General features: G+C 34.6%; 1 protein-coding gene across 1 annotated transcript in view; it reads left to right on the top strand.

Annotated features, from left to right (window-relative positions):
* krz (beta-arrestin protein kurtz) overlaps nucleotides 1–10632 on the top strand; it is a 34950-nt gene extending 24318 nt beyond the window's left edge. The window contains exon 3 of the mRNA XM_017627650.1: nucleotides 9263–10632. Within this exon, the coding sequence (XP_017483139.1) occupies nucleotides 9263–10101 (839 nt within the window). The 3' untranslated portion in view covers nucleotides 10102–10632. The remainder of the gene's footprint in view (nucleotides 1–9262) is intronic.
* The last annotated feature ends 2468 nt before the right edge of the window (nucleotides 10633–13100 follow it).

A 13100-nucleotide genomic window follows, 5' to 3' on the forward strand; every position in this document is an offset into this window, starting at 1 on the left:
TCTTTTAGGAATGGGGCGTGGCACCGCCCATTTTATGACTATAAAGGTGTATCTCGGTAAACACATTGAGTCTAACTCAGCATATTATCGAGAACGTTTGAAATGGGAAAAAACATCCCTGCTTACCATGCAAAGGTAGTTAAGAGAAAGTTGAAACCACAATATTTGATACCTGCGCCGTTTATATAAAGTTTGGTTTCGCCCAAACTTATACTTCTTTACTTGTTTATAATTATTTTCCTTAATAATAGTACATAAATTTACGACTTAAAATACTTGTTTTTGTTAACAGCAATGAAATAAGACTGCATTATGGTGCATTTACATGGTATGAAGCCATATGAACTGTTGATACGCTAAAATAGAGGGACTACATGTTCTTATGAAGATTTCAATGATATCTAGTGAGATGCATATAATAGATTTTTTCATATGAAAAATTATGGGGAGATACTGTAAACATACTGTTGTGATACTGTTAAGCATATGAAATTATAGCAAGTTGGATTTTCATACATCTTCCCATAAAAAGTGTAGTGTAACAGTAGGTTTGTGGCACGGTCGAGTTGCACATCGGCATGCTGGTGGTTCCTGGCAGAGCTCATCGGTTGGGGTGGGTCCTTGCACACTCGCCTTGCCTACGCTACACTAACAAATAAAGTTCATGCCGAATAATTTATAAAGAAATACGCAAAAAAAAGATAAAAAAACTCGATGACAAAAAGATAGCAGAAAACGCAAGGTCCAGTCCTGTCAGGCGGAGTCTACCCACCCTCTTCGGCGCCCAGTCGACGCGAAACCATGGGCGTTGTGTTGACTCCTCTGACCTTACAACGCCCCCTTATCCTGACTAAGTCCGTTGGTCAGTCATCCCGTCCTCCTATGTCAATCAGTCCTATTGTCCGTCATTACCCCATGTCCCCTGCTGCGCGCGAGCGCAACACACACACACCAAAATTAATAAATTAGAGCCTCATTTCCATCATAACACTCTCATCCGAACTTCATATTTTTCTTCCTTTATTAACAATTCAGTCTTAGATACAAAGCCCTGAGCTCAACTTAAATTAAACTACCCTCGTATCACTAAAATTTTCTTTCCTGAGAATAACGCACAAATATTCAATTGCTATTTATATATGTACACAAGTATCCATTCATGAGCATATGTACATACTTAGACAGGTATTATTAACAATATAAATCAACTAATTCAAAAAAATAAAAAAAATAAACGAACGCCCCCAAAAGGGAACATGCAAGAAAAGCAAATATTACTTACTTAATCGAACCCTAAACTTATCCCTGCATAAAAAACAACAACAATGTTGTTAAAACTGGTTTTCTACTCGCAACTCTTTCATTAAATTGTAATTTTCGCTCATCTATATATATATGTATATAAATATATATATATATATACTTATATATACGATAACAAGTTCACTTGAGTATGTACATACGTATGTATAACTGCTCAAACCATAAGCATGTATCGAAATATGCATGAGAGAAAATAAAATTAAAACAAGTACTCACTCACTTTGTCCGCTCCTTCGATGGTGATACCAGCATCCCGGAGAAGAGCCTCTGTGGGGGGGGAAGAAAGCCTTACATACGTATATTCATAAGTTCTCTTATACATAAAAGTACTAGCCTATCGTGTCGGTACTAGGAATAGTATCGCTAGTACGGCGGATCACCCGATAGTAATCGCGGAAAGTTATTAAATGTGCAAAAAAAGGTGTTTAAAAGTGAANAAAAAATTTTTTTTTTTTTTTCATAAGCGCAAAGAAACCAAAGTGAGCTTAAAATTACGTGATTCGGTATAAAGAAAGTAAAGTCAAATCATGAATTCAAAATTCACCTTTTTTTTTTTGAAGACCATAAAAAGTTATTACACGTGGGTAAAGGAAACCACAAAGAGAATATCAAGTCAATGCAGAAAACGTGAACTAAAGCTTATAATGGTTTCTTTGCCCTTTTTGAATTAAAGAAAAACGAAACTTGATTTTAGTTATTCAAACCGATCAAATAGAAGTTACAAAAAAAAAATATATATATATATATGCCAATACTTTTTATAAAACAAATTCAAAGCAAATCAAATCAATAAAGAAAATTGATAATTGGCCGATCAAAGCGTGCCAAAATAAAAAATAGGAAACTGCTGCTAAACTAATAAATTCCAGTAAAAAAAAGACGTGATAAACTGTATGAAAAAAAGAGAAATGTGATTAACTGAGTAAACTGAAACCCCATACAAAAAAACTCAAAAAAAGGAATAAAGGAAAATGGACGGAAGAAACTAGGTAAGTACTACAAAACTAACTCTTCTCTTGATAATATTGCTATTTAAAAAAACTATATACTTCAAAGCTTATATGTACTTTCTCTCTCTTAATACCTAAACTAAATGCTTCATGTAAAAACTCAATAAAACTTCTACTGAGCAAAATTCCGAATGAATCCAATAAAATTACTCAATAAAACTCCAACTGAGCAACATTTCTACAGAATAAAAACTCAATAAAACTAGAGTGATTTGTTTTTTCCTTCATCCACTGCTGGTAGGGCTCTGGTTACTTCAATCCTCTCCTGTGCACTTGTGTAGGTTCTGCTCACTCTAGAGCGGGTGGTCAGCGTCTTACGTCGATCCTGGCTTAGACACCAAAATCCGATTTTGCTGCTGGTGGCCTATGGATGTGGGTATCTCTCACCAACGTATCTGCGACTTTCCGTCCAGTAGTAGTGGTATATGAGCGATGCTTCTCGTCCCAAAATTTGGTGGGTGGGTGACACAGATGCTCCTGTGCAGACAGATGTTGCTGTCAATTTTATAGCAGCGACGTCTTTGTTTCTTCCTCCGTGGGGGTCACAAAAACTCCTCCAGGTATTGGCTCGACTGCAGGAAAAGGTAGGTGGAGGTCCTTTTGCAATTCCTCGGCGGGCGACCTAAAAAAACAACAAAACACACACATTTTAATAGTTATGCGGATTTTGGCGGTGCCGTGCTTGTGTACACGCACATATATTCACTCAAATCTTCTGTGCGTGCACGTACATAAGCATTTAGGTATGTCAGATTATTTCTTATGGCGGCACTAGCAACACAAAACACTTGATTTGTTCACCTTTAATATGAATCTTTCGAACTTACCTCCTATTCCAGTTAGCCAAATTCGACGATAACAACAAATTTACTTCACCGGATGGTAGGCGATATATGTATGTACGGGACCGCTAGATGTACGCGTTATGGACCGTTTTATTTTATATTATTTTTTTTTTACAAACTTTTTTTTTCAAAGAACTGCACTTTCACTTGGCACCTTCAAATAACATGTCACCACTATAATGAATCCGTTGGCCATCTTTAAGGCCTTTTATACGGGTGTCTAGGTCAACAAATTTCACTCAGGCGAACCGCAATTCGGCTCAACGGTCCCACGACCAGATACCGCATTCACACTCACACACTCACGCCGCTTCACCGATGCATTTGTTGCTAGTGCTACATGTCCCAAACTTGCCCGCTACACATGTTGCTGGCTACATGATACAAACTTGTCCACAACATATGTTGCCGGCACTTCTGTGGCCACGATCCAGAAAATAAAGGTCGCGCCATTCGCGGACCGCTAACCCTCTCATCGTCGATTTGACAGCATCCACCCAATCGCTGACGTCATAAAATACTTTTGTTTACATTCACTGTTGCCAACTTAATGCTTTTTGCACCAAATTTAGTGGGTATTCAAAACGCGAACATTTTTGAGTTTGGTGCTTGGTGCGTTTTTGGTGCTTTTGTTTTTAGTTTGAAGACACCAAATTATAAAATCTTAAAAAAATGGAAGCAAAATTTATAGCAATCATAAGCGTGGTAAGCAACTTCACAAAAATTTAAATAAAATCATGGCACAATCATAAGCGACAACAAAATATGTGGCAGCACCTTCAATCAAGCCAGAAGAAATCGACCGTCGGGCAAGAAACATTCATTTTTATTAATTTGAATCGGCATCCTTACAATATAATTATGTATGCATATAAAGTCCATAAAATACACCAATAAATATTTGGTGCTTTTTCAAATTCAAACCTTGGCAATACTGCCTTTTGTTCGATGCATCCTCTTTTTCTTGTCGAGTTCGTCTTGCTCTCTCATTCTGGTATTTATTGACGTCACGGCCAGTTACTCTCAGCTCGATTGGCGCAATCTTGTATTCTATCATTCTTGATCGTAATCCCTGCAAGCCATGGCTGAGCAGCTTCCCCTCAAATTCGACAGCGTTACACACACTTTCGCAACTTTTTAGCTATCACGCACACATTTACAAATTTGGTATTCGAAATGTGAAACATTTTTCATTTGTTAGAGCGGAATTCCTACTTTTATAGGAATTCTGTGCGTTAAAGCGAGTAAGAAATATGGCAGTTTTTATGACAGTAGGCTTTGTCGCAAAATGTCACATTTGATAAAAAAAATTTTATAATTTTATAGATATTTCAAATTTCATTTTATGTTCCCGTTGCCATTGCCGTCGACTTTGCATCATTATTTTTAAGGTATGTACATACATATGTAAATTACTTAACTTGTGCATTTTAATTGATTTTCTCGTTATTACAGATTTGCAACAATTAAAATTAAAACCCACCATCATCTTTAATGCCGTCACCAGCTGATATCGCAAGCACCTCCTCCATCACCTTTAATGCCACCACCAACATCGTACCATCACCTTCAACACCGGTACCAGAAGTATTGCCACCATCATCGTTCAACACCGGCACCAGCAAATACGCACCATCAACATTCCACGCCTCTACCAGCAAAATCACCTTCAACATCGCCACTATTACTTTAAGGCCACCACCAACATCACCTTCAACGCCTGCACCAGCAATGTTATACACATCCACATCAATGGTCCTCTGCAATAACTACACAATTCAAAATTCAAAAAATAAAAACTGTTACTACTGTTAAGTCGCTCTTGTCTGTAATCCTCGTCTAATCCATTTCCAACCTTTTATAAAGTAAGCAGTAAGGATTGCTAAAGTAAGTACTAAATATTAGACATGGATTCGACATGGATTAGATAGATATATGAGCCACTTAACAGTAGTAAGGGTTTTGTTTTTTGAATTTTGAATTGTGTCGTTATTGCACAGGACCATCGATATGTACAAAGTATGTTATTTGTTTGCACATATGTACTATAAGAGTTTTGTATTAATAAACGTTTTTTAAATAAACCAATTCATTTTTAAAAGTAAAAATTTTGATTTTCTACTTATTTGTTTTTTCCTGTACTGAGGAGTTTATAACGACAAAAATGAGTAGTTTGATTATTAGTGCTGAGGAGTTTATAACGACAAAAATGAGTAGTTTGATTATTAGTGCTGAGGAGTTTATAACGACAACAATGAGTAGTTTGTTTATTAGCACTGAGGACATACTAATGACAACAATGAGTACTTTATTCATTAGCACTGATGTGTTTATAAAAACGAAAATAAGCAGTTTGGTAGTTTCTAGAGCAGAGCAGATATATTTTTCATTAATCAAAGTTTTCAATTAGTAAGAAGAGGTAAAATATTACACCAACAAGGGGAAAGTGCTCAGTTTTATCCCATCGCCTGAACAAACATGAGTATTTTAATAAGCACTTTTGTAATTAGTGATAATGATAAAATGAGCACTTATTTGATGCTCAGCTGTCTTGCAGGGATGTATTTTCAATTCGAAATTAAAGAAAAAACATCCCACGAAAATGTTTGCCATTGTAGAACAATAAGTATATTTGCAAACTAATGCAAAGAATGGAGTGTCATATCTCAAAAGGTTAGGAGAATTAACGAAACAAACATTTTATGGTCTTATGTTTCCTTCAAACCGCATTGCTATTTTTTCTAACTCTTCCTTTTGTTTATCGCTGTAACCGCTTAAGTTATATTATTTAATTTATACATGTGAGTTATTTTCAATGAGCATTTTTTCATTTGCTCCTGAAATTTGGGTACATTTTCTTATAGTATCTCTCATTCTTTTTTATATTACATATATACACTCCGCTGTTCGCGGTCGCTCCTCTATTGGGAATAGTAAACCTCCGAGTGTATTCTGTCATGAAAACAGGTTCTCATAAAAATACAATTGCCGTTCGGAGTCGGCGTAAAACTGCCCTTCCCCTTTGTGTCACAAAATCAAGGCGCACGCCCCATATGGGAGGAGAAGCTAGGCCAAACACTAACATATTATGCAAGCGCAAATCTGTATATCGTCGTTTAAAGTAAAAAATCGCGTATCGTGGTTCTGCAAAACCACGTAACTGACATTTGTGCCAAAAAAGATATTTGCTCACCGGAAGCTCCTATCGTCAAGCCCTTAATCATTTTTACTAAAATTTCGATACTCAGACATAAGAAGAGATAATTAAGGTTAAAAGAGAGAACGGTTTTGAATCCTCACATACAAGGTTTTGCATTTTCTTCATGCGCGGTTTTGTACTTTAAATGACGATGTGTAAAAGTATTGCATACATATTTTAGTGCCTTTACAAGTATAAAATCCATTGAGAAACGAAAAAAAACGGCATCCCTATGATTTCAACTTATGCCAAACGTTTTTAGTATGAAAGACAAACAACGTAAACAAGCCATTTCTGAACAAAAAACTGTTTATCCACAAAGATGTCTGAATGGAAGCATTACACATTTGAAAAAATAGCAAACCGCATGGCTTCATTGGCAGTAGGTCCTCTTTAAAGCACATTAAAAATCAAATAAGCTTCTAGTTTCGAAGTTAGCACAAAATGAAATTTTTTTGCTTGTTGTTTACAAAAAAAATACTTGCCAAGTATATAAGTCAAAAATGTTAAACATATATCGCTTTTACTCATTTTTTTATAGAGTTGGTGCTTCTTTTATAGGAAAATTCATACGGCTTATGATCAGATTCATACCATGTAAATGCACCATTAGGTTATTCATTTTAAAATATTAAAATATATTTAAACAACTGAATCTTTTAACAGTAAAAAATAACGAAAAACAGGTTGATAGAAAATGTTCTAAGCAGACATTAAAAGAACAAAATCATATAGAGGAAATGTGGTAAGAGTTTATAAGTCTGCAACAGCTTTATTTTGAAATTGGCCGATTACTGGTACTGAAACAAGACGAACTAAGGAAGAAAACTGCATTTACAAATTAGGAAAATATCAACAACAAAAAGAGTTAGACGGTTTTTTGTCCCTCCTGAAAAATAAAAAAATGGACTTAGCACGTTTCCGCACTAAGCCAACGATATGCATTCAGAGAAAAAAGTTTTTAACAAAAAGTAAAAAATCGTGAATTTTATAGTCATTTGTTATGTAAAATAACTCACAGAATCTGAATATGAGGTCAAAAATAAAAAAAGTAGAATAAAATAATCAGTTCTGATTATCACACCGCATAAAGCTCTCCACCAGATTTAAGGTCTTCGAAATCCCTATGAACTTGATATGCAATGTTTTGCAATCAAATTATCAGTTAAGAGCAATCTGCAAATTTATGGGTGAAATCGGAAACAATTTTAATTTGCATCGTTATTCTACCGTGAATTACACCTAAAAGCAGCACAATTTTTGTTCTTATTTTTATGCGATATTAATTTCAAAGTATACAGATCCAAATCTTTTGCAAATCGATTTGAATATAGACAGTAATTTTTAAGCAAAAAACCAAAACCGACTTTAATTCTCATATAAAAATTTAAGATTATCGTTAATATCTTCACGATCCAATTATCGGATCTAAACAAGTATGTATAGGACCACCCCTGAGGTACCACCTTTCCGATGAAAACAGAGTTATCGAAATCGGTTAACGTGGTGGATTAAAGCAACGTGTCGTTATTGCACACATTTAGTCGTAAAATCAATTAACATATCATTTCCATTGGCATGATTGTGCCCATCGCAATTAGAAAAACAGCTGCCAATAGTTCTGTTTTATTAAGCAATTATTTGTAATATTTTGTAACAATTGTTACGATTTATCATACCTTAGCTGGAAAAAAGTTGATATAAGATAAATTGATAGAGCAAAATAAGAGTTGATTTTTTAGATAAAGTTGAAAGTTTCTACTTGATAAATTTATACTTGTATATAAAATAAATTATATATGTATTACTAGTAAAAATATTGTATGGGGGAAAAATTTGTCACGTCCGTTATCACATTTTCATTCAAAATTAATCCAACAACGAATTGCTTCTGATTAAAAATTAATTGGTTATAATGGTCCGTAATTTAACTTTATTTACAGAATGTTTAAGGAAGGAAAATCTCACAGGATTCCAAGAGTTTTGATTATTTTTACATGTACTCTGAAACCATTTCTGTTTTTGTCGTGTCTGTTATGACCTCGTTTTCGTCGATTTTTCCAACACCAGGGTTCCAATCGCACCTAATTTTTTTGTCAACCAAAGGACGGTTTAAAAGCTACACAGGGGCAATTTTTTTATAAGTGATTTCCGTTTTCGTATGATATATTTAACGAATGTAAAGTCCGACATATTTTGGAAATACCCATATGTTAATTTGAACATTTAAAAAAAAAACTGATAATTTAACAGCCTCATGTATCAAGTTAAGTAATCAAAACTATTTTTTTATTTGTATCCGCCCTGATTTTAAGTGAAAGTGTTGTTATGTGAAATTACACCTTATATGGAGGGAAGGCGAAAAAGTGGACTAGTTTTTATTGTCCAATGCATTGTTGATATCTGCATTGTTCTTGCAATATTTCATCGACATTGCTACCTTTGTTTGGCCGTTATTACTTTTGGCATCCTAAAAATGATGCGTCGTTTCCAATGTGTTTCAAGCTTATGTCTAAGTTCCGCTCGCTAAAGAAAAATTTTTATGTGAAAGCAACAACAAAGTTAGCTACATAGTAGCGATGATCGATGGCGAATTTAGTTGTAGCTCATTGATTTCGTTCATTTCGCCACTCGGCGAATCGATGGCGGCTAATATTGCAAGATTGCTTCTTCCAAGTGTTTTTTCAGGGTCTTGACCAATACGTTAAATAAAATTAATTTAGCTATAGAAAAATATAACCTCTACTTGAGTCTTTGTGCTGGTGTGGCAGATTATTGCAATTTAAAAGATTTTATTTTCAAGCCTCCTACATATGTATATGCATTAAGAACTATTTTATAGTCATAATTTATTGTTTACTAATAACCAAAATGTCTTTTCATAGGTGAACACATTGAAGATAAGCCTCACAAGCGTAATTCAGTCCGCTTAACCATACGAAAAGTGATGTACGCACCGTCAAAGGTGGGCGAGCAGCCATCCATCGAAGTGAGCAAAGAGTTCATGATGAAGCCTAATAAAATCCACCTAGAAGCAAGTTTGGACAAGGAGTTATACCACCACGGCGAAAAAATTTCTGTCAATGTACACGTAGCCAACAATTCAAATCGCACTGTCAAGAAGATCAAAGTGTGTGTGCGTCAATTCGCTGACATTTGTCTTTTTTCTACGGCGCAATATAAATCCGTGGTGGCGGAAACTGAATCGGAAGATGGTTGCCAGGTACTGCCTGGTTTTACGCTTTCTAAAGTATTTGAACTATGCCCACTGCTCGCCGACAACAAGGACAAATGGGGGCTCGCGCTCGACGGCCAGTTGAAGCACGAAGATACGAATTTGGCGTCTAGTACGCTCATAACGAATCCGGCACAACGCGAAAGTCTTGGTATTATTGTTCACTACAAAGTGAAAGTTAAACTGCTGATTAGCGGTCCGCTGCTAGGTGGTGATTTAGTTGCAGAATTGCCATTTACGTTGATGCATCCAAAGCCAGAGGAGGAAGATAATGCACTCTTAATGGATAAATCACCGCGTCAGAGCATACGTGACCCTGAGTTGTTATCAAGGGGTGGAGGTTGCGATGGTGGTGCAGGTGAATTGCATCAAGCCGAGGTGCCCACCACGAATTTGATACAATTGGATGAAGACGATGCCCAAGACGATGACATAATCTTTGAAGATTTTGCGCGTCTTCGGCTGAAGGGAGCCGAAACTGAAGCCTAGGCAACGGGCATTCTCCACTGGCGTTGCGTTGATACGACATTGGCCATTTAGTGTGCTGAATAATATCATAATGTAAATTTCTTTGGATGACGTAATTTGACTATGTGTGAATTCAAGATTAGGTCTCCGTTTTAAAAATTTGTATCCTTGATATTCACTAACCAATTCTTATTTATTTTGTATGTACAGTAGAAAGAAAAATTAAATTGGTGGTGCAAAAAATATAAAACAATATATACTAAAACAAGCTAAATATCCGTTGGAAACTAAGTTAAGTGTTTAAGTTGAAAATGTAATAATTGTGCAAATCGAATGTTTAACATCTACTTGACCATTGAGAGAATTGTGGATGCTAAGTTATTACTGCAACAAATACTGAGCTGAAAATTTATTAGAATTGAGCAATTAGCGTTGGGGGAAATTAAACGAAAAACTAAACTATCATCGCGCAAAACAGAAAATATGCATTTTAATTGTATTTACTATTTTATAATATCTTATAATTTTTGAAACTTCATTTGTAAGCTGTTACGTACATGCATATATATATATATATATATATATATATACATATATATACATATGTATAAAAAATATGTTTAATTTTACTTTTTCTATAAGCTACGACAATTCGCAATTTTATAAAACATTTCTTTTCAGTTTAGTTTTTAATTCATCTTTAATGAACGGTTTGTGTAAAATATATTTATTTCTGTTGAAATCAAAGGTACTACACATTAATGTGGGTATGCCCCAGCAACAATATAAGCTTTAATTGTAAAAAATGTATACCTGTTTAAGGATTGAGAATGAAACGAGGAAAGAAATTAAAAAGTAGAAACGATATAAACAATTATATAATGTGTTGTATTTAAACAAACTCAAACAAAAATACGCTTGCGTAATCCGAAAATATGTATGTATTTAATTTAAAATAAATATATGTATGTAGGTACCATTATTGCGCTTATGTATTTGTAAAGTTTTAAATGGCGAAATGTAAAATAAATATTTGTTTTTATGTCACAATGCACTGCACATACACAAAATACATACGTTGTTGTAGTTTCTAATTTTTACAGCTTTAGCTTTGCATTCAGGCTTAAGGAAAAATACAATAATTTGATGAAATTGCAATCTAGGGCTGATTAAAAATTTGTCTGGTTAGCTTCCCTAACATTTTACTTTACTAATTTTTCCCTTTTTGTCATAAAGAATATATGGGACTTGTTCGAGATGCAATCACAACTGCAGTGTTGCGCGAATTGTTAATTTATCACGTACGGTGTGATTTTCTAGCAACGATTTATCAGTTTAACATTATTGTAGCTGCAGTATTGCCGTTTTTATTTCGTGCCTCGAACAGGCCCATACTTGCATGTACCGATTCATACTACACTACAAGGACCACAAACTGATATTTTACAGGAGTACAGAAGAATTTACATCTTCCTTATATTGCTGGAAGGTTTCACATACTACCTATTAATGTACATATCGTCGTTTAAAGTACAAAACCGCGTATCGTCATTCTGCAAAACCGCGTAACTGCCAAAAATTGGATTTGCTCACACAAGCTCTTGGCTCAATCCTTATCCATTCGTCCTGAAATATACTAGGCAAATATGCGATTGCTTTACAAAAAAGAGAACCATTTTAAAATATGAGTATTTTTACGCTCTAGAAAATAATTTCTACAACTTCACATACGCGGTTTGCATTTAGCTCATACGCGGTTTTGCATTTTGTTTGTTTGTTTTTATATTCTCAGCCAGGGTTTATAATAAAAATAGGTTACGCAAAAGTGTAGACCATGCATTTATCTATAAAAACTGTTGTGAACTTTTGTTCCTAAGAATTACCATTTCTGAGATATAGCGATTAAAAAATCTGTGTTCCCCATTATATACACAATTTCCACTCTATTTATGAGGTAGTGTACTTGGCGGGTTTTTATAACGTGGGCTCTGCGGTAGCGGCGTGAATTAAAAGTACTTAGAGAAAGCTATTCATATAATTAATAATTACACTAGTTTACAAGAAATCCGACCTTTGGCACTTGGATCATAATCCATAATCTATCATATAAAATTTTCAATTGAATCCGAATATGAAGCTAAAACATAAAAAAAAAATAGTTTTTGAGGTACACAGGCAGGTTCTGCAATTCACTTCAAATTTAATTCAAATTGAATGGCGTGGTAATTCACTCGGAAGTGAATTACAGAACCTGCCTGATAGTCCAATTTCAGTTTTTTTGAGATATAAAAAAGTGCCCACACTTAATTGCAATCTGTTTTTGGATGTAGCTGGCTAGTCTAAAATTTTCTTTTACAATAGTAACAGCCGATTTCTCTGTGAATGCTTAATTATAATCAAAAGATTATATCTTCTTGTTAGTTTCTCAGTGTACTTAATGGATGATTTACTCATACTAATTATTTAACTTATAGTTATTTATCAACTGAGAAATCGGCTGTAAAGCTTAATAAATTTGCTCTCGTCTATATAAAGAACATTTTCCAACCGGATTAGTAGTTTAGGAGCTAATTGATTTATCAACAATTTTGTTAAAAAAAATTAAAATTAAAAAAAGCAAAGTTTAGTTTAGATACAAATTTCAAGAGAAACAAATTTGTAGGCTTGCGGAATCTTGGACGTCAAAGTAGGATCTTTTGTAAATACAATACCACGTTTACCTTAATTCAATCATAAAGAAGAAGTTATGAGCACTTAAGTAAAGATGCATACAAAAGTTTCCATACACATTTATGTTTTGTAAGCTTCCGCCTATTTTTATATTATTGCAACGCTTATCAACTTGTAATGTTGTCTGTCCAGACACCATTCATTGCTATAAGACCTTTGCTTTGCAAAGATCCTATAGAAGTCTACACACCAACCTCGTCGCCTGGTATCATATCAAAACTATAGGTAGATGACGCCTCGCCGCAAGTAACGGGTGATTTTTTTGAGGTTAGGATTTTCATGCATTAGTA

Source organism: Rhagoletis zephyria, unplaced genomic scaffold, assembly GCF_001687245.7.
Source record: "Rhagoletis zephyria isolate East Lansing unplaced genomic scaffold, Rhagoletis_zephyria_1.1 Rzeph_scaffold_05372, whole genome shotgun sequence".
NCBI classification, from domain to species: domain Eukaryota; kingdom Metazoa; phylum Arthropoda; class Insecta; order Diptera; family Tephritidae; genus Rhagoletis; species Rhagoletis zephyria.